General features: G+C 38.0%; 1 protein-coding gene across 2 annotated transcripts in view; it reads left to right on the forward strand.

Moving 5' to 3' along the window:
* Nucleotides 1-23753, forward strand: part of LOC149289049 (kinase suppressor of Ras 2) — a 175801-nt gene that overhangs the window by 126920 nt on the left and 25128 nt on the right. For both annotated transcript variants that reach the window (XM_089491065.1, XM_089491064.1), the window contains exons 10-14: nt 2779-2947; nt 5504-5545; nt 6814-6880; nt 12024-12072; nt 12538-12905. In XM_089491065.1, the coding sequence (XP_089347191.1) occupies nt 2779-2947; nt 5504-5545; nt 6814-6880; nt 12024-12072; nt 12538-12905 (695 nt within the window). The remainder of the gene's footprint in view (nt 1-2778; nt 2948-5503; nt 5546-6813; nt 6881-12023; nt 12073-12537; nt 12906-23753) is intronic.

The raw sequence follows: 23753 nt of genomic DNA on the forward strand, positions 1-23753 counted from the left end.
TTTGCACATGCTCGGTAGCCATTCTGTTAAAGTAAATGGGAATAGTAGCTGCCAATCACATGTATGCTAAGTGAACATTGATGGCTGCTGGTACTTCCATTTCAAAGTGCTTCATAGCAGTCTCCTCACTCATCTCCAAATACACTCCCACTTGGTTTCTCTACTCATGCGATGATCTCCATCTGCCCTGTGCTCTTATTTCTGGTTCTCATGCACATTTGCAAGAATTCTCAAGGGCTGCCCCTATCCTCTGGAATGCCCTCACCTGGCTCCGATCCTCCAAAAATCCCACCTCATTAGGGAAGCCTTCAAACATGTTAACAACCTTCCTCTCATCTTCTGTAACTTACCTTTTCTAGTACCTCTCCTTCCTTCAGACAATACTTATACAAGTGTGGTCGGTCCATCCCTAACAGTGGCACTTTTACCTCTTGTATAATCCAACCTGACTCCCTCTAGATTGTAAGCTCCCTTGAGCAGGGCCCTCCTTACCTGTTGTTTCTGTAAGTTAAATTGTTATGTTATATACTACTTGTTATGTCCTGGTTACCCATTGTACAGCGCTACAGAATATGATGGTGCTATATAAAACAATAAGTAGTAATAACAATTTTGTGTGACCGCCCTTTGGCTTCAAAACAGCATCAGTTCTTCTGGGTACACATTGCAAAAAGTCAGCGATTTTGTAGATTAGGTGTATGATTAAACAATTATAGTGTACCGAGAAGAATTGATGCTGCAAAGGGTGGTCAGACCAAATATTGATTTGATCTAGATTTTTCTATTGTTCACTCACTTTGCATTTTGTTAAATGATAAATGTCTATTTTTGAAAGCATTTTTACTTTACACCATTTTTCACACCTGTCTTTATTCCCCTGCATTGTAACATCCTATATGGTAGGGTAAATCATAACCCGCAAGTGCCATTCTTCAATTATTTTGTTTTGGGGGGGGCAATATCCAGAAATGTGTAAAAGTTCTGGATATCCCCCCCCCCCAAAACAAAATAATTGAAGAATGGCACTTGTGGGTTATGATTTACCCTACCATATAGGATGTTACGATGCAGGGAAATAAAGATAATAGGTTAATGAATCAAGGACTGAGATCAGTGCTTCCTGTTGCTCATGGATCCTGTAACATGGGAAGTAAATAAGATTAACAAAACATATAAATCTAATCAACCAAATCCAAAAGTAATCAGTAAAATTAGATTTCATACTTACAGCAGCAGTCATCGGGATCTCAACAAAGCATCTTATCACGGGATGTTTGTGGGAGTTTTTTCTGTGATTGTTGATAATTTTAGTTTCAAAGTAACCTATTTATATGCCGTACCTGGATTTTTTTTTTTACTAACACTGTGGGGGCTTTCCTACCAATACCAAAGCATACATCTGATTGGAAATCATTACCTGTGTTATAGAGGTCAAAGAGAACAACTGCTGGAGTCCATCTCTGTTGGAATGGTTTGCAGACTTTAAGGCAGAGACCCAACCAAGTAACGAAGCTGCTTCATTCAAACATAATTAATCTCCATTTTTTTATGGTTTTTTTATTGTTGTAGAATTTTGCACATTTAAAAGTCAGTGATCTGATTAATTTTATCTAATCTGTACACAGAGAAATCACCTCTAACTAGCAATCTTATTTTATTGTTGCTTGAGAGATAGTTAGCCTCCGTCACTTGCTTAAACACAAGCATTTAATCATGATTTCTTTATATTGTTATAGACAGTAAATATACAGACTGTACACTTGCGCAGTGGTGTCTGCTTTTTCACAATGACGTATGAAGCAAAGGAATTGGTAGGTTGTAGGCAGAGGGTTGCTGCTCAGGGCAGAATGGCCAGGTGTTCCTTAGGCAAAGATGCCTACTTGGCTGTTGAGCCATCTGGTGAAAGCTTCTTCCCAGATGGCACAAAGAGTTTTTAGGCTCTGTTGTATCTATGCATATAAATAAACCAAGACAAAACAAAGTATAAACATACACTGGAGAAGGAGGATGAATATAAACTGAGGCAGCCGGAAATTGAAAATAAAATCAATGCATTAGTTAAAAGAAAAAGAAATTTGTAACCACATACAGATTATGGCAAAAAATGTGGACACTGTCTTTGAAGTAAATTATTTAGAACAATACCATATATCATTAGCACACTGGGTATAGAAAGGAAGTGAACAAATATATTTGAAGTGTAGTTTTGAGGTGTAAGCCACTAATGTAAGTAGACAGATAACAAGAAACAGAACCCTTGGTAAGAGGGGAATGTTTGAGTACTATATCATCTCTGTGTAGACATGAACCGTTATGATTATTAAACTAGGCAGTTTGTATCATAAAGGTAATATTCCATTTAAGGTGGCTTTCTATTCTTTTAAAATTCCTATTTTCACAAGAATGACAAAGCAATACTTAATGTGTTCACGTAGTCAGTGTCTTCTTTTAACATCTATTCAACAAGACATATTTTTCAAAACACAGGACAGGTATTGCAGACAGGTGATTCATTTCAGTTCTTCGTTCTGCTGCTCTACTGCCTTGCGAGTATGGCGATGTTACTGAACATCAGCGTACTGTATCCTAAGTCAAATGGTTCTGAAGCTTCAGGGCACAGAATGATATGTGGTCATTCTAATACTTGCTGTATTATTAGTAGTTACAATTTCTTTGGGCAGGTTAAACCAGTAACTGGATCTTGTTTTGTCCAATGTGTTGTAGTTTGTCTGCTCTCCTCTTATTTGCTTCCCAATGTGTTTTCTTTTGTCTTCCCAGGACCACATACCAGTGCCCTACCAGCCAGATTCCAGCAGCAACCCTTCCTCTACAACATCCTCCACACCGTCCTCACCAGCTCCCCCTCTTCCTCCCAGCGCCACCCCACCCTCTCCTCTCCACCCATCCCCACAATGCTCTCGCCAGCAGAAGTCGTTGAACATGCCAGGTACCAATATTAACCTGGAATGGCCAAAGGATTATCTCCTTCTTTTGTTCCATACACAGTAGGTTACCTATGTTAGCACAGGATATTAATGGGTTCTTGGAACAAAAGCTGTGCTTTTTTGGAAAAACATGATTTATTAAATTAAAATTTGGAATAATAGTCAAATATGTTCACTTCTTTTGTGACCAGAAATAAACTTTCCAGTGCTCTGGAAGAAGCAGTATTATAACGGTCCATAGCTTCTGATTTCAGTTAGTTAAATGCTAGAGACCCTCTTTAACTGCATGAGTTCCTCCTACGCATCCACCATGATCAATAGGGAGCAGCAGAAAAATCTCAGAATAGGCTACTGTAAAGCCCCTTCTTCCAGAGCCAAGAGTAGCACTGTCTTCATCATATGGCAAAGCTAATTAAATTGTAATTTCTTTTTATGCATATATGTTAAATAAATGTCTTAATAGTACTGTTCTGGTCACTGTTATTTTGTGAAGAGGTAATGGTGTTAGTTCATATTTGTAGGTATTTTTCATTCTTGCACTTTTAGATATAACCATGCACCTTTTTATGCTGAAAACATGGACACCAAGTGGTATATATAATTGTCTAATAGGTAATTACTTTATTTTATTCTGATGGAGATTTGGTGTGTGAATATGACATTGTTTATATACATGATATGATGTTTTGTTTTTTTACAGCATGTATTATATTTTATCGCTCTAGGATAAAAAAAAATATACAAATAGAGAATGTGTCTGTACCAACCAAAGAACTGTGCTGTAGTGTAAACCATTAAAATCAGCAGTAGAATATTCATCACATTTGCTTGTTTCCTTTAAGCAAGGTTAGACATACATTTCACGTGTCTGTACATATAAATAATTAATAATAATAATAAGGAAATGGTTTTCCTGCCCTATCATCTTCCATTTTGTTTAGTGCATTTTAGTATAGCGGAACGTGGGCAAAAATACATAGAGTGTGTAACTTTGTACAGAATTTGTGTTTCAGAGTTTAACGATTAAAGCCTTAATAGTTGTTTTTCTGTAGCTATTTTTGTTTCAATAAAATAATAAAAATTCTACTTTTTGATTACTATTTCCATGCATTGGTTAAATATAAGCTAGCATCTACCAATTGCTTAAGTGGGGTTAAGTTTATTAAATATTCCGCATGTGCATTGTATAAATAGATAACATTGTCATTAAAATGGAATGATAGACCTTGGTGCAATTAGGATGGTGAAAACCTGTCAGATGTTCATGATTAAGGGGAACCAGCTATCCCGGTGGCCCTTAAGTCCCCATGCAGATTCAATGTTATAAATGTAAACCTAGAGGTAATCTCTATCTGTAATGGCCATTGCTACATTAATATCAACAGTTTTAACTTGGCTCTACACATATGCCCCAAGTTTGGTTTTCATTATGTTCAAACCACATGGATCCTCAGGTTTTCAAACAAAAATGAACCAATTAAATAAGTCAGTTTTCACAAATTATTATTATTTTATTTATATAGTATAGCTCCAACATTTACACAACGCTTCTTACAATAAATATATTCAAAGGGTATGACCAAACAAGAAATAACTAAGACAAACTGATATATAAGGTATAGAAGACCCTGCTCTTAAGCTTACAATCTAGAGATCCTACATTTTTCAGTTCTATGCTAAATAAAACTGTTTTACAGATTAAAATAGGCTGTATATTTGTATTAAAGACCCAATTACCATGGGAAAGATTTCTTAACCTTCCTTTTTTCAGGATCTGCATGATTATTCCTCCTATTATGTCATAACTTCCCTGTTTTTATGTTGCTAATTGCTGTTGATTCAGGCTGCCTTTACAAGAGTGGTGGTGGGGAGGGGGTGAGCCGCAAAGTATTTATGTTATATTAGGTTACATATAAACCTAGGATTTTACGTGGTCATTTAGGGAATGTGCCCAAACACAAATGTGCCAATATCTATCCAGAAATGCTATGCCTTGGCCTATATATCAGGCAACTTAGCAGTAGTTAAAAAAAAAAAAGTCTTATATTTATGAATTTGCCAGAAGTCTGACCATTAGATATTTTTACCTAAAGTCATTTAAGAGTATATGAATACTTAAGAATGTGGGATGTGGGCACATTTTAAGTAAAAGCATTATATTACAATGAGCATACTTATATAACAAAAGTTAATTCAATAAAAGGTCAAAATGACTCACTAAACACAAACAGGCCACCGTGGGTGCTGTAAAATATGAATTGAACAAAATTGGCTTTTCATATTATATTAAAAACAAAGAAAACATAATATTTTACTTTTTGCCATGCATTTCTCATCTTGTCGTTTGCTATACGTAAGAAATATATATATATATATACATTTTCAATATATATAAAATAATATAGAAATGAATAGTAATTTATCGGTTTCATGGTTTATTAAAATCATATAATTGTAATACTTTTTTATGTTAAGAAATCCTCTTTATTAATCTATGGTATTTTTTCTTCCAGGGTCCAATAGCACCTCACATCCATGTACCTCAAATATTTTACAAGGTCCACATCATTACAAATACAAACAGCAGTTTATATTTCCAGGTAAAACTTTGGTAATTTGATTATACACATCTCTAATAATTCAATGATAAAAAAAATAACTTGACATTATCAACATTACTAGGTACAAAGTACCATTATATTTATGTTTGTTTTATAGAGGTATAAGACACTCGTAATTCGGTCCTGGAGAGTGCAGCAATAGAATGTGTCATGTGGTTAATGTCCTTTGATGTCCTTCTTCTCTTTGATTAATATTTGAATAGCATGCCATGCATGGTAGATAATCAACCAGTAGAGAAGAGCCATTCACCTTTTTTGCAATTCGCCTTGTATTCCCATGTTTGATATGATAAAAAAATGTTATAATGAATAACTGTGTTCATGATCCATGTTAATTTTGATTTCTATTTAATTAGCACATGTCACAAATGTTGTCATGAAAATACAGTACTAGTAAAAGCTGTGGTAACATCATTACTTAATGAGAATAGAAATAGAAAAAGAACCTGCTTTCTCCCATTTGTAACATTTTGTAGTAACATCATATGCAAATTAATCTCATTAAATTAGAGTTAACTTCTACTGGTGCTACCTAAGTTAAGGCCAAGGGTACATAGACTTGACTGCTTGCAGTCTCCTTATTGTTGAGTTGACGTTTAATCAGAACTGAAATTTGTGTTCATGTGGAAAACAATTGTTGGATTATATAACCTGTGAACATAAACAGTTTATTAAATCACTAGCAGACTTAGAATGTTTACTTAGAAAGTATTGTCTGTCTCTACTGACAAGATGGTGGTTCTTCTGCAACAATGAAACCCATTTGATATTCAGGCTTACCCCAGTCTCTTCCATCCAGTGTGGCCAAGCTCACACACAAGAACCGTAAGATGTTAACTCCATTGGTCTGGTAGAATGCATAATGTGGACTCCTCTTAAAGAATAGGTTATTTGAAATTGTTTTGCCTGAAAACAGGTGGAAGAACATACTTGTCATTTTAAGTAAGACCATGTCAATGGCATTTTCTCTTTGAATGAATCTTTCTGCCAATGATTTCAACCTTCCAGAATTTGTAAACATTTAAGGAAAATGTTAAAATAATGTTATTGCGTCAAAATAAGGTTATACTGCAGTTCTTAGCATACCAAAGGCCCTAGGGTTTTTAGCTTCCTAAATTAACCATGTCTCTGGTTCCATTTTCCCGTCTGCCTTCTCTTGTAATATTTGTTTTGTTGCCACTAACATTTAACATGTTTCTCCTCATTTTGTTGCTCCTCTACTCTTTTGTGATTTTTTTGAGTTACAGATGTTGTGCCTGAAATCCCTACTCGTGCTCCTCAAGTAATCCTTCATCCAGTAAACTCCCACCCAGTGTAAGTGCACAGTTATATGCATTCCAACTTCTTCCTTTTTGTTTACCTCGAACCTTGTAAATGAGCATTTGATTAAATGACCATTTTATATTTAAAAAAAGATTGCAACTATTCTGATACCCACATTCTAATCTAATTCTGAATAAATTTTGATTTACATAAAATTTGTAATTTAAATATATTATAGAACAAATTGTAAAATATCAGTGGTAGGTGAATACATCTGCAGTGTGTTGGGGGGTTGTGTAATTTAAAGGAATATTGATGTTGAAAAATGAGAGCAAATGAATTAAATTAAAATGTGTATTGTACTTGTGTAACCACCTCTTTGGTACATGTATGGTTAAAATAATCACGCCAATAATCACATACACTGTTACTGGATCAGAATACATGTAAAAGGCCTGCAGTCTTTTATTATGCAACATTTAAAAACATAACAGACTTTGTTACTGATCTAGTAACTAAAATTACATTTTATGTTGCTGTGTACTTTTTCTCACAATTTTTTAAACATAACAAAATAACCCTCTAGTTTCTCTCCTATATTTCTCAAATAGTAATCTATATAGCAGTTTTAGAAACTGTGGATCATTGCTACACACGCAGATAATCGCTCAAGTTCTTCCTAAGGTATTCATGAATTAGAGCTGCCTGTATGGTACATATTCCTAAAATAAGCTTAAGTACATTTACGTACCTAAATTTTGTTAATCATCTAGCTTAAAACCATGAAAACATTGAAACTTAAACAAACTGATGTATGTGTTTAATCATGTGTTTTTACATTATATGGTCAAAGTGGCTTAAGTTTTCTTAGTAGTAATAGTTTATGAATGTGTGTATTCATGTAGTGAAAAGCTTTAACTATTGAATAACATACCATGACTTAAGACTGGTTGGTAACTCCATGTTTTTAGCTGATGCAGTAATCAACAGTGAACTTATTGAAATACTTAAAGGCCCCCAAAAGTAATTGTGATATTTTGGTCTTTATTTTTTTCACAATATTGTCTATTTGTCTTGCATTTATCTATACTGATAGGATAACATTATAGCATAATATTTGTTCAACAGACCTCATTCCAGTGATAATAAAAACATAAGTTTTGTTAGGTCTTTAGTTGCATGTCTGCCTTTACGGTAAATGAAAGAATAACTTGAGAGTTAAACTAAATGTTAGAGATTAATGAAGCCTCCGGCAGAGCGTAGTATGCACAGCTGCACAAATGAAGCAGATCAGAGTTTGTAGAAGCTGCCACTCTGAGCTCTCGACAATATTTAATACTTCACATACAAACGCGGGAATGAACGGTTGCTAACAAATTTCCCAATTTTTTCCAGGCTAGATAGGGTTACTACCTGGCAGAGCTGGTAATCAACCCTTTGAAGCCGACGTCGGCATAAGTAAAATATCGGCAATGCAAAACTGTTGGGGGGGGGGCAGCAAGGACCAGGCAAAATGTGCAAATGCATATATGGAAGCAGATCCGCGCCTAGGCGGATTCACAGGGTTCACCTCAGCCGGGCACTCTGAATAGCAGGCGCTTGAAGCACAAGCGGTGAACTGAACCTCCCTACTTGGCAGCACGGTACCAAGGACCCTGAAGCTCAATATAGTAGGGTCATGCAACATTGAGTGTCTCCACCCCTTTTGTGGCTCCTCCATCGCGGATCCACAACTTTGGCCTTTTTAATTTTTACATTTTTTTTAATTGCCAACCTTTGCATTAGTTTCAAATTGTGTTTATACTGGGCTACATACTCAGTTAATGAGCATATGATTTTGGTGCAAAGCAGCCAGGTTGTCCTTAAGGGGTATGTAATTCCTATAATTTAAAATATACCAGCTCGACTCACTAATTCAGGTGAATGGTACATTTTGGGGAACGGGGCATTGGGACATACATTTTTTGGCTGGAATATAAATGACATGCTCTCAGTCCAGGGCACCAGGTGAACAATGAATCACAGAGAAGCATGATCTTTGATCATGACTTTGTATAGCATCTGTCACAATTTCTATTATTTTTAAAATGCTTCAAGGCCCAGATTTTCATTCCAGTTTCAGGGTTACCATTCATTAAATAATTTGCCACATCCCTGCTGAGGGCTCTATGTGCCTGCGGCAAGGGTTGAGCAAAGCTCTGAAACTCTAAATCAGCAAAACATAAAACATCAGATATACTTTTTAGTACACTAGTTAGCTATGTAGTCTGATCTTAGCCTTTCCATCTTCATTATTTTTGTTTTGTATTTCTATATAAGTACCGTATTTTTCGCTCTATAAGACGCACCTGCTGATAAGACGCACCTAGATTTTAGAGGAGAAAAAAAAGGAAAAAATATTTTGAGCTAAAAAATGGGCTAAAATATTTATTACAATAACTGAATAAGCTATGAACACAGTAAGACACACACAGTAAGACACACACAGACACAGTAAGACACACACAGACACAGTAAGACACACACAGACACAGTGAGACACACACACACAGTAAGACACACACACACAGTAAGACACACACACACACAGTAAGACACACACACAGTAAGACACACACACACAAACACAGTAAGACACACACAGTAAGACCTCCCTCCCTAACCCCCCTTCTCAGTATCTCCCCTCTAACTCCCTAACCCCCCCTTCTCAGGATCTCCCCTCTAACTCCCTAACCCCCCCTTCTCAGGATCTCCCCCCCCCCGCCCCGGTCACTTACCTTAAACTCCTGTGTTGGAAGCGTGAGGCGTTTGTCTCGGGTGCCGGCGCTTCACTGCTGAGCGCCGGCGTCTGACGTCATATGCCGGCGCCCAGCGTAAAGCGCCGGCACCCGAGACAAACGCTTCCAACACAGGAGTTGAAGCGCTGAGGCAGGCGGTGGTGGCGGTGGCGGCGGCTGCCGCCAGCAAAGGATTCCTGTATATCTGTCAGGCAGAGGGGCCCGAGAGTTGCCGAGCGGTTGTCTTCAGCAACCGCTCGGCACCCCTTGGGCCCCCCTGACTGGCAGAAATCCAGGACTCCTCTGCTGGCGGCCGCCGCCGCCTGCCTCAGTTGCGACCCCGGATTTATCGGCGTATAACACGCAGGTAGGGTTTAAGCTCCGGATTTTAGTTAAAAAAGTGCGTGTTATACGCCGATAAATACGGTATATCGTTGCCCCCCCTCCCTCCCTGCCTGCCTGCCTGCCTGCCTGCCTGCATGCATCTTCGCTCCATAAGACGCGGCTGATTTTTCATCCTACTTTGGGAGGAAAAAAACTGCGTCTTATGGAGCGAAAAATACGGTAAGTAGTGAGGATGACCTTGAGGGTCTCCAGGCCAGTTCATTCTTTCTCATGGCAGTGGAATGGTGTGTGGCTACTCCTATTTCCGACCACTCCTTGCAAACTTTCCCCCTCCACCCGCCCAGCTCTTTCCCACTAATGGCTCTTTGGGGCATTTGGAGCCACTCCGCCAGGAGAGGAAACACTTAATGGATGTCCACGAGTGATATCCAATACTCAGGAACACAGTTCCAAGTATTGCAAAGAAACAGAAGTATGATATATTTATATTACATCATTTATATTACAATGTATGTCCAATTTTCCTCATTATAAATCTATTTTGTTTTTGTTAACCTCTTTTTTTAACCACGCAGTACACCAACCACTACCTACCTTTTATAGATATGGGATACACCTCACCTCTGCAGAACTGAATAGGAGTCACCGCAAAACCTATATGACTAGAAATAAATTGAAAAATTAATACCGTATTTTCTCGATTATAAGATGGCCCTGATTATAAGACGACCCCCCAAAATCTAAATATTAATTAAGGAAAAAAACAAAAAGCCTGAATGTAAGACTACCCTATAGGGAAAAAAAGTTTTACTAGTTAATGTTAATTCATGTAAACAATTTTTTCATATCTAATAAAAGCTATGATTGAGAAAAATATATATATTTTTTATTTGCCAACCTGCCCCCCCAGTTATGCACATCTGCCCCCAGGGTTGCCACTCTGCCCCCAGAAATGCCTTATACCCCCTATTTGCCACTCTGCCCCTTGATGTGCCTTTTAACCCTCTATATGCCAGAGTGGCATATAGGGGTTAAAAGGCATATCATGGGGCAGAGTGGCATATAGGGGGTTAAAAGGCATATCATGGGGCAGAGTGGCATATAGGGGGTTAAAAGGCATTTCTGGAGAGATATATATATATATATATATATATATATATAATCTGCTAACAACAATCACACTCCTATCAAGTCAAGGCAGCCAGTACATGCTGGAACCTGGGGATGACAGGAGTGTGAATACAGCCTCCCTATGCCATGCTACAACCACCACCCCCTTACACATCCATGCTATCATACACACATTAATTCACAAACGTTTAAATACTCATTCATTCCATTAATCACACATACTTGCTCAAAAACCCTCCCCCACCCCCTTACCTGAACTGCAGATCTCTCACTCGAAGACTTCTGCAGGGGCCCGGCTGTGCGAGCAACTTCTCTGGCCCCGCCCCCAGAGGAAGGAGGGGGGAGGCAGAGTTATGTGACACTCTGCTAGCTTCTGTTTTCCTGCTGCTCGCGACCAAAGCACCGGTAAGCAACCTAATCGAGGTCTGATTAGAAGACGACCTCTATTATAAGACGAGGGGTATTTTTCAGAGCATTTGCTCTGAAAAAAACCTCGTCTTATAATCGAGCAAATACGGTATATTTTTCTGAGATAACTTGTCTGAACAAAGAATACACATTTAGATTAAGGTTTATATTGTGAATTTGCAGCACCCACATCTTTATATAATGGAAGCACACTCAATAATTTGCATCATCCAAACATGTCGGGCTTGTATGCAGTTAATGTGTCCCTGCTGCGGTTTAATTTATGGCTCATATTACATATATCTAGTAGCTTACATGTGCATCAAATCCATGTTATACATGCAGAATAAGCAGATAGCTTTAAGAGTCATGCTAATCTATAACAAAGGGAGTACTGATGTGTTTGTGAACTGCATATATAAAACCAAATTTGCTATGACCCTACAGTAATAAATGGATGGTAGTTAATTGATGAGATCTCCTGAGAGCAGCTAGATTTCGGTAAATGTGTTTTTTTTATTTTTGAATTCCAGTAATGAAGGAAATCCTGTACTTCAAATTGAAGTGGAACCAACCTCTGAGGTAAAGATGGTCAAAAATTCTAATTACTTGAAGGACAACAAATGTTGAAAGTTGTTTTCTGTTTTTAATTAATAATATTAATATGTATCACATATAATACAATATGTACCTCATATCCTGTTACTACATATGGCTGGTAAAATAACGTTGTGATATTGAATAGGTACCAGTGATTTTTTAGGTGGATTCTGCTCAATATAAGCTTTACCCCTCTTTCCTTATAAACATACAGTGAAGCAGTTTTGTATATATCATCATTAAACCAGCAAGAGTTCTTAAAAGCCACCTTTTCAATAGCATTGTCCATTATGCAGTGACAGTTTAGCCGTTCTTTCAGGAAAAAAAAAACACTCCCAACCCCCTACAACGCATTTAAATGCACAATTGCTAAATTAATTTTTTATTAGGCATTGAAATAAATATTATTCTATGGGAAAATATTTATTCTCACCTTCACTTCACCAGAATGAAGATGGCAATGAACGAGCAGAGGAGTCAGAGGACGACTTTGAGGAAATGAATCATTTGCTGCTATCAGCTAGAAACTTCCCTCGCAAAGCCAGTCAAACCAGCATATTCCTGCAAGAGTGGAATATCCCATACGAGCAGTTGGAGATCGGGGAAATGATTGGCAAAGGACGATTTGGTCTGGTGTACCATGGGCGTTGGCATGGAGAAGTGGCTATTAGGCTCATTGATATTGAAAGGGACAACGAAGACCAACTGAAAGCCTTTAAGCGAGAAGTCATGGCTTACCGGCAGACACGGCATGAAAATGTGGTTCTGTTCATGGGAGCCTGTATGAATCCCCCACACCTAGCAATTATCACCAGGTAATCTCAGTCTCTCATATGCAATTATCAGAGAACTCCCTTGTGTGTAATGCACTGATATTACACAGAACATCATTTTACACGCACATACTCAAGGGTATTCATGAAAAATAAAGTCTGGTGCATTTTGTGGAAAGAAGTGTAAATTATGAAATGTAGCCTGTTTTCGGTTTTAATGCCAGCTACAGGCAGAAGTTAAGGTGTTTTTTCCGTGAAGACCCTTGAGTGCCATTCTTCCTCTTGCTGTTTTTTTTTCTTGTGTTGCTCATAGGCACTTTATTTAACTGATTATAAGACTTGTGCTTTCAAATTTGAACAAATTAACATTTTCATTCTTATGAATTACTAAAAAGAGGAGGGACCCTCAACAACACAAACAAAAAGAGCAAAGAGTTACAAATTTTAGTCTTCTTTCTTTTTTCTTCATCTGTTGTTCAAAAATGTGTTTTTTCCTTGTCTGCTACTCTGTTGAGAACTGGTCATGGCCTCATGGTGAATGTCTCCAAAAAGGGCTGAGGCCCCAGGCACACCATCTCCCCTGCTCCTCTATTCGTGGGAGAAGACATGCAAGGAAGTTTTGCCCTTTTGCAAAAGTTCTGTCTGCTGTATTGTGTGATGTTTAAGTGTCATTACTTTAATGCTCTTATAAATTATTTCATAATTTAAACCAAAGGCTCTGGAGCCGTTTGGTGCTGCAGTATACTGTGTGATGATGTGATTCAGTCTGGCCTGATATGCTGTACATGATAATAGCATATAAAAATCACTAGAGACATTATAACATTTTCAACAGCATCAGTCAGCAGTTGATTTGTTAACTTTGTTATTATATGCACTATATCCATTTATTGTGTAAACATTTTCCATTGTAAAGTAATTTAACTGAGAGGTTTGTGGCATGGACAATAAAGCCAACTGGGTTTTCATGCTAGGTTTCCAATTACAATAATAACAGGAAGAATAGCTACTAAATCTGCCAATGGTTTAAGGTACCGTACTTGTTGATCTGTCTATGATCTTTTTTAGGCAGCTGATTAATTTGCTTAAATTGTAGTACAACATATGGTGTCTGTTTCATGTGTATTCTTTCTTTTAACATTTATCAAAGAGAATTAATGGCTTCTACATTTTTGCATATATATATATAAAGTATATATATATATATTCTACTTGGGGAGCTACAGCACCCTAGATAATACCATTAACATTATGCCATATATTTTGACAAACCTTTGTCATGTTTGTTGCTGTTTTTTCATTTCTTGACAAATTTTTCAAAGTGAGAAATGCCTGAAACGTTATCCCGGCAGGTAACACCTGAAAAGAAGGGACCTGATCAAAGTAATAGATCAAGATTTTGTTGTTGAACACCGAGATGCATTCCCAAGGCAGTTATTCTTCTTACTGTGCTTACCGATCCAGGAGACAGGCAGCTGACTGACAGCTGCCCATGGGGAAGTCAAGTCTTTTATGTCATGGAAGAGTGAAACACATATGATCACTGTTTGAGAATTATATATTACCTGTCCTCCTTGCTCTTACAATTATATTTTTTCCAGTTTCTCCTACCCTGTTGTGCTTGTCATTGAACAATAAAATACATAGCATATTTCGAAGGAATTGCTGTTAAGAGGCAGGCTTTGGCTTATGTTACTAGTTTTAGATATTTGTTTGCTTTGATTTATATCATAATTATTAAACATGTGAATTATATTAACAATACAAAATTTTTTTTTAAGGCTGCTCAATTTTTCCACTGCCATTTCAATAAAGTATTTTTTCCATATTACAAATACATCCAGGTTACAGCTATGAGGTCTTGTCCAAGCATTTTTGCTTCTCTGAAATACACTTCCCTTTTATGTTATTGAATCCTTTAATGAATTTAAATGGATGAATGTGCAATTGTAACTGTAGAAATCTGTTCCACCAAAACATGCTATTGTATGCACACGCTAGACCTTGCTGTCAAACTTTATATTTTATTATTTTGATGATTATGGTACTTAAACTACTTTGACCTCTTGTTGGATTTTTATGAATTTAATGTCCTGTTTAATGGCTGCTATAGTTTCTTAAAATTAGGGAAAATGTTAAGCAGTAACAATCTAAAATAATCTCTCAGCAGCTTCCCTGTGGGGTAAAGTCACCCATAAAATTTCCTTAGGTCAGCTTAATAAAGACCTACTAATGTCAAGATGTGCAGCATCAATGATATTACCTACATACTTCTCCTTCGCCTTTACAGCTTTACAGTTTGAATCGGGTAATGAGACTGTAATGAAACAAACACAAGTTGAATTGCTGTTCTGGACTTTTAAGTATTTTCAGAGAATTTTAAGTTTTTAACTGGTGGAATTTTCTAGTGTATGATTTTGGCAATGTTATCCCATATAAACCTTCAAAATTGCCCATCAAAATACATGACAAAAATTTAGACAATAGCACTCCTGGAATTCCAGTAACAACAAGGCCATTGGAAGTGGTGGGAATGCAATAAGAAGTAGGGGCATGAAGACAAATGTATATCTGGCATTGTCTGCTTGTGATCTCTTGGAGTGTTTTAAATTTCTGGATTAGCTTTGGTTTCAGCTTGTCGCTCAGGGACAACCAGACAAGGGTTACAGTTCAACTGTTTCCTCTAACGTCTAACTTGTTTCCTCTCCAAACCAGTGCTTATCAAGAAGCATTAGACCTTAGCAAGGCTCTAGCTGGTTTGAACTATGACATCTGCAAGTATGCAGTGAATTTAAGTTTATGCCACCGTGAGTGACCTGGTACTATTTATTTTAGAAAATTACCAATCCAGATAGCACAGCTCAATTAGGTGAGAAAATATGGTTGTGTTAATTTCCCAGATAGGCATCTGGAAGAAGAATCTCAAATGTTTTATAGCAATCCCTAGATGCTTACTGATAATTTCCTAGCGCGATCATTGGCTCTCGCGATCCCGCTCGAAGTATGTATAGCGTTCCTGCCAGTGACAGCTGATACTCAAATTGACTTACCATACTGTGTATTATTAGCAAATATGGAGAGCCATGAAAGGCTTAATTTTTCCTGTGCATTTATACATACAATTAAATATATATGCAGAATGAGACAAACGTCACCTCTATGAATAAATTCAATTGCATTAACTAATAGTTTTGCCCCTAATGAGTTCTAGATGGTTTACATTAATCTCAATGAAAAAATCAGTGACAAGTAAGCGTGTAATAAACCTAAAACCCCATACGCTTTCTGCCATGAAGACTGTTAGCATATCACCTATGAGCCTCAGAGTATTAAAGTAATAGGCAAAATTATGGTACACACGGGAAATGCAGTGATTTAATGTTAAATTGGTAAAGGAAGGTGGCAGTGATGAGATAATAATATATTTGCATGGCTGGTGTTATAGGACATCTTATAAAATTAAATAGATTGTATTCACATCTGGAAATACTATTCAAAGTTAATTACAATTAACTCTTGCTTTTGTATTCATTCATTGACTGCATATCAACTGGGTGGATAATGGTACAGGTCACAAGCGTAGGAAGAAAAAATCAGGGTGGAAGGGAGCATTCAGAGCTAGATGGTGGATGGTGGTGGATAGGGAGGTGGGGGGGGAGAAAAGATAGAGCATTGGGAGGGAGGGGGTAGAGAGTAAGAGGGGGCTATATTGTTTAATAACTGTCCATATAAGATGCAATAGTCCACATGGCAAATTTTATCTGTGCAATATAAGCTATAACCATCCAGAAGCAGTAAATACCGTATTTGCTCGATTATAAGACGAGGTTTTTTTCAGAGCAAATGCTCTGAAAAATACCCCTCGTCTTCTAATCGGGGTCGTCTTCTAATCAGACCTCAAATAGAGTCTGATTAGGAGACTAAGATCCAGATCCCCCGCACCGCTGCAGGGGACCTGGATCCTCCTGTCTCACCCCCCCCCCCCATCATACACACTTACCGGTGCTTCCTGCTGTATTGCCGGGGCAGCGGGTTGACGTCTACGCGATCCGCGTAGACAACGTCCGCTGCAGCCGGAAGGAGGTGTGGCTAGCAGCGGGGGTTGTCTGCGTCCGTCGCGTAGACCTTCCCCGACTGTCAGAGATCTCTGATCTCTGACAGCCGGGGAAAGTATACGCGACGGACGCATACAAACCCCCGCTGCCAACTCCACCTCCTTCCGGCTGCAGCAGAAGGCGACGTCAACCCGCTGCCCCGGCTGGAAGCACCGGTAAGAGAGGGCTGAGAGGGGAGAGAGGAGAGGGGAGGGGAGGGGAGGAGAGAGTGTGTGTGTGTGTGTTAGTTGGGGGCATAGGGCATTTCTGGAGTGGCGTTAAGGGGGCATTTAATAGAGCACTCTGCCTCCTGAAATGCCTTATACCTCCCTATATGCCACTCTGCCCCATAATATGCCTTTTAACCCCCTAAATGCCAGAGTGGCATATAGGGGTATAAGGCATTTCTGGAGGCAGAGTGCTCTATACAATGCCTTTTAACTCCCTTAATGTCACTCTGCCTCCTGAAATGCCTTATACCTCCCTATATGCCACTCTGCCCCATAATATGCATTTTAACCCCCTAAATGCCAGAATGGGATATAGGGGTATAAGGCATTTCTGGAGGCAGAGTGGCATATAGGGGGTCAAAAGGCATACCATGGGGCACAGTGGCATATAGAGGGTTAAAAGGCATATCATGGGCCACAGTGCCATATTGGTGTGGCAAGCCTGGGGGCAGATGTGCGTAACTGGGGGACAGGCTGGAAAATACAAGAAATAAAAACAAAAAAAATATTTTTCTCAATCATAGTTTTTATTAAAAAAAATAGTTTACATGAATTAACATTTACTGGTAAAACTTTTTTCCTTTAGGGTCGTCTTATATTCAGGCTTTTTCTTTTTTCCTAAGTTAATATTCAGATTTTGGGGGGTCGTCTTATAATCAGGGTCGTCTTATAATCGAGCAAATACGGTATAAATTATAATTAACCAAATTAATATAACTTATAAAAATAGCTTGTGGATGGTTTTAACTTATATTGTAATCATAACAATCTGGACTAATAATTTTGTATTGCATCTTATATGTACTACATAATTTTTATAATTTAGCCTGCTTACCTGCTGGCTTTTGTTCTTAGATGCACGATGGTTGAGGCATGGAGCGGCTTTAGGAGTGGCAGGGCAGGATCCCAGCTCTCCTCCGCGCATTTCCAGGACCTGTGCCGGCCTGATCCCAGAATTGAAAAGGCGCAGCAGGCGTAACGATAGGGAAACCTGGCAAATTATATGCCAGGCATCTGTAAAGACCCTGCAATGGAGTGCTTCGGACTGTGTGACCCTGAGAAGCTGCTCCTTGTCCCTGAGACCCTAAAATTGGGGAACAAACCCTGAGACTCAGGGTCAAACCCTCAGAGTTCCCAAGGATAGTCATTAAGTGGCCAACTCACTAGCTGAACAGCATTTACATTTGTACATTAGGCTTAGGACCAAAGATTACTTATTTATACAACAAACTTTAAATGCATCCAATGCTTTTCCAAACCTAACATTTTTTACAGTTCTGTGTACTTAAGAAACCATTTAATGATATTTACAGATTTGAATAACCATTTTTATGTACTTTAAATGCCATTTACCAGCAGCAGTCTTGACTGTGAGAGGAACCATTTTGAGTTATTGTCAAATGATTACTCCTCACCACCGAATTGTTCCTCCGTCTTAGTGGGAGTTAATTAATGTTTGAATCAATGGAGAAAGAAGAAGGAAGGTGAGATCAGGGAGAGAAGGTAATTGTTATGTAGACTTTGCCCCACATCACTGGATTCTGCTACAGTAAAGTAGTCCTTAACTTTTTAACCAAATATATCTAAAAAGAAAGAAAAATAAAACTACACTGGATTAAAAAAATATCACAGAATATAGTTCTTTGTAAATCAACGTAATTATGCTAAAACACCTGGAGCTTATATACAACAGTATTTTTACCTTTTTGAAAAAATGCCAGCTACTTTACTTGAAACAAATGCTTGCCTTTTAAGTCATCTTTCATCATATTAATGGGAAATGATGGCATTTTTAAATGGTATTGCTTTACCTTTTTTTGCAGAAATATATGAAAATCCATTTCACATCTCATACTCCTCTTCTTAAATAACAACTGCTAGATCTTCCATCTTTTTTATAGAGCATTTCTAACTTTTAGCAGTGGTTATTTCTTAGCAGTATTTATTGTAATGAAGGTCATTAATCTGAAGTTAAAGACATATTGGCGACCAGTCAAGGCAAATAGTAAGACAGATTGATAAGGAGAGAATAATCTATCCCTCAATCAATAAGAGGTTATAGGAGTAAATCAGCCTTGGTAATGAATCAAAACAAGCCAACGCTAAGTCTTTATATGCATTTATGTAATATGGCAATTATTATCGAAACCCTTTTCTTTAGCATCAATCAGAATATGTAAATCTAACATGAAAGATGAATGTGTTTTTTAAAACATTATTCTTGGTGTATAGAACCAGATCTTATATCACCTTCAAAGAAACTAAAATGGGACTTGAGTTAAACTTGAATATATTAACTACCAATCATGCTAACATTAAACAAGCTATATAAACAATAAAAGCTGGGATAGTAGCATAGTGTAAGATATACTGAAACAACAGTTTTAAGGATTTTCAGCATTATTTCAATGATGAAGAGTTTTGTCATCTTCGGTAATACAAATCCATTGCCCTTTTAAAGGTGTGGCCATCAGCTTGTGAATAAAAAATCTTTGTGTCATATTAATTGTTTGGAAACGCTACAGGGTGACAGTAGTCTTGTTTTATCACCCATTGCTTTAGGTGTTTGCCATGCACTCTGATTTTAACACTTATCATAATTTCTATGGTATCTGTCTTAATATCAAGTATTTTGTCAATTCCTCATCAGTGACTATATGTGTAGTGTGTGAATAGTACTAGACCCTATTTGCTGTTTATTTTGATTAATTAAAATGCTATACAAAGGTACAAATAGGTAAGTTAACATGGCTCTGCTGGACAAGCCAAGTGTTACAATCCATGTAATCGCGTTCCCCTGGGATGTCTTTCCAGCCATGAGACAGAGAAAAGCAATATAAAAAGGCACAAACTGAGAATAGGTTCAAAACAGAATAAAAACTGTTTGGTGTCCCATCTCAAAGTGGTTTTAACTGTGTTCCTTACTACAGGAACAATCCTAAACCCACTCCTCCACTTGCCTCAAGGCTGGTTTAACATATAGACCCCATATATCTCATACATATGTGTTACTGAATTGAAAGCCAAACTAGCCCTGTTCTCAAATTTATCATTCTGCTCTGTAAGAATACTGAGCTGATCCAGGGATAAGATGTTTAGGGATTTTCAGTTTGTAGCTGTTAAAAGCTTTTGCTGCAGTGAGAATGTGTATCGAAAGTTGCCTGCGATTTCTCATTTCTCATTTTCCTTGACCCCCCCTGCCTGGTTCTACTCAAATGTGGTCTCCAGTGCATTTTCCTTTATGCAGATCAGTGCATATATTCTAACACAGGAATTGATCTGCCTTGTAAATCAGCCACAAGTAGATGTTTTAAGCTTCTCTTAAAAAGTGCTCATGTGCCAAACATGCACTGGCAGTAACATCGTATATTGGAGAGAAGCTGAAGTCTTTAAAGTTCCATCAAAGTGGTACCTAGTATGGACTTACCAATCCTACACATTCAGCTACCTTATAGTTAATATAAACAGTTACCAGTGTCGGAGGTATTCTTCAGTAAATGTGGTTTAACGTAAAAGTGTGGCATGCGACCACTGAAACAAGTGACGCGCTTTTATATCCTGCAAAGTATATCACCAGCCACTTCAGACATTCAGATTTTTGTTTTCCTTTTTATTTTCTACATTACTTCTGTGTTTGGTCCGATGACTTTCTAGAAATCTCACTGATTCACTTATTGTACGGACACAGTCAGTTTCTCCAGGCGGGAATAAATATATGAAGGTATATTTGTATGAGCACTACCAGATTTAGTTTACAGTATAATAAAAGTATAATATATATAATATATACTATAGACATATAATTTCATAAGTAGTCTACAGACATAATCTGGGTACTATTGGTATGAATACATTAGGAATGGAGGTCCCTGTAGAGTGTAAAGCATTCCCTGATGGGATTAAAACCCAGAGGGACCCTCCCTGTTCTAAATACTGTGTAGTCTTGAGTCTAAATTTTTTTAGTTAAATTAAATTTTAGGTGGCAGCTTTTAGAAGTAAATATTTGTCAACCAATGGTAAGTTTGCCAGCCAACCAGAAAATAATCCATGTGATATATTGGCCAAAAGGCTTCTCTGGTACCAGTAGAGATACATCATGGAAAGGAGACACACATAAAGTCACGTTCAAGATGTGTGGCTTGAAAACCTTTAAAGTATTATGTGGTATTTTCATTCCCTTTCTTTTCTGATGTGTGCTTCAGAAATCATGAGATATATTATCAATGTGATTTTCTGCAATGCATTACCTTTATGCCTTACTGTTATCTTGAGAGTTTTGGACCACAACATTCAGTAACTCTGTTGATCCTTATGTTGACACTTTGCTATGGAACACATATATATATATATATAGTTTATTTAGTAATTTGGACCCACTCTAGTTTCTGTTCTTTTCGACCCTTTGGTTTCTTGATGATTTCTATTACCTTGGCAGGGCGGAAGTGGTCGTTAATCTTTATTATGACACCAGTCTGTACTTGGTTGTCATGTTGGCAAAACTAATGGATGAGATGAAATGGCGAAGAAACTCATTATATGAATGACAGCACATTAGATTCCGTGGTAAACATTTCCTCCTCTCCCCAACTGTCTGCACCTCTCCCTCCTTCCCTCTCACGCTTCATTCTGCTTATACATTTTTCCTCCATGCACAGCATTGATTAATTTGTAGAAATTCTGTTGCTCTACCTATTGTTCCTTTTCTTCATTTCCTTCTTTAGTTATCCCGATGACATGACACAGTGCTTCACATTTGTTTGTGTTTATTCACTTGTCTAAATGTGAATGCTACTCGGTTGTTGGTTATAATGACAAATGTTGTATAGGTGACTTTGTCAGTTTTCAGGGTTTTTTTTTAATCAATACAGTGAATTTCAATAAAGAGAAATGTCCTTGATAGGAAACCATAATCTCCATGTATTGTTTACTTACCATAAAATAGTATATGCATATATGTATGCCTATGTCTCTCTCTTTTTGCATATATATATATATATTGTGGCAAGGTTATGGAGTCTGTCTATATAAGTGGTAGTTTTTGAGAGTTGCTGTACAATCTCTTTTAGGACAATCCTGTCCTCTTGCTGTGCTTCCATCATAGCTCCCATCTGAGCAGTTATCAGCCGGTTGGTTTCCTGTTGCACTGTAGTAGCATGCAGGAGGGCCTTTAAAACATCCTCCATGTTGATACAGGGTTCAAACAGCAATATCCCACTTCTGACACCACTTGTGGCAGGACGGCCCGATCAAAACAAGAAACTCCGAACACCAGCAGAATAAAAGCAAGATGTGGTTTATTGCAGCTTTGGATAGTCCACAGTATTGTACTTCATAGTGTAAATAAACCAAAACAAAAACAAATCCTTTTGATAAAGTCTGAGGGCCTCTGGCTTGACTGCCTCTCTCCCTGTTTCCAGACACCTAATGCCTCTTACGGCCGCCCTTTAAGCACCTGAGTGCAGGTTAATTGGCTCCACCTTGCTGACCTCCAGCAATTAACCCCCTCATGCTGGGAATAATGAGCGTTCCAATCTGCCACTTATGTAGACAGACTCCATAACCTTGCCACAATATATATATATATATATATATCGTTCATAGTTTATCACACTCCCTCTCAATGTCTCCCTAACTTCTCTGCTGACAGCTTCCGTGTCCCTGTCTCCTTTCCTGCAGCTTTGCTTCTTCTCTTGCATCTTCTTGTTCTTCTGCTTTCTTCTGTCTTCGTCCACTTCTTCGTGACCATGCCTCCTGCGCACCTCCACAAAAGGGTGGGGCCTCCGGGCTCACACTCTCCCGCAATTTGAGGAACAGAGGAGAGGCTGTCATTGTGACTCTGCTATGTTGCAGAAGTACTGCCAGAATAATGCAGACAGATATGTGGAGAAAGAGAAGTGTTTCTGTACTTCTCATTCTCTGGAGTACTTCTACAGCAGAGTCATGGGGAAAAGGCTCTTCCCGTTCCTTCAATCGGGAGAGAGGGTGTGCCTAGAGGCCCCGTTGTTTTGCGGAAACCCTCTGGGAGGCCTAGTTCACAGAGAAGAGGGCGAAGACAGAAGACAAGGGGAAAAGTAAATGAAGACAGGAGGCATAAGAAAGAAGAAGGACGAACAAGAAGATACAAAAGAAGAAGTTGAACTAGAGTTAAGGAGACAGGGACACAGAAGCAGTCGACGGAGAAGGTAGGGAGACGTTGAGAATATCTAAACCCAGATTATGGGCCGCACCTATTTAGTGGAAAAAAGTGTGGCCTATAATCGGCACAAACGGTTACAGTGCCATAGGTTATAGAGCATTATGGCTCCATTCACTGGAAGGACACAGGTAACATGATCACAGATGTCGGTACATACCAGCATATTATCAGAACGTATGTTAAGTAGCCCATTAGTGACATTTGAATGATCAGGTCACCATGATTCATGAAATCCTCTGAAAGCATTTTTTACGTAAAATCTAAATGATAGAGCAGTTGTCTTCCTTTGTCGAGAAATAAAGTGAATATAAAATTGTCAATCCAGAAAGCTGTCAAAGAAGTAGGCATTTCCTACTGTGGGTGAATTTAG

Source organism: Sceloporus occidentalis, unplaced genomic scaffold (assembly GCF_023333645.1).
Source record: "Sceloporus occidentalis isolate IW3139 unplaced genomic scaffold, rSceOcc1.0.p SCAF_48, whole genome shotgun sequence".
In the NCBI taxonomy this organism is placed as follows: Eukaryota; Metazoa; Chordata; class Lepidosauria; order Squamata; family Phrynosomatidae; genus Sceloporus; species Sceloporus occidentalis.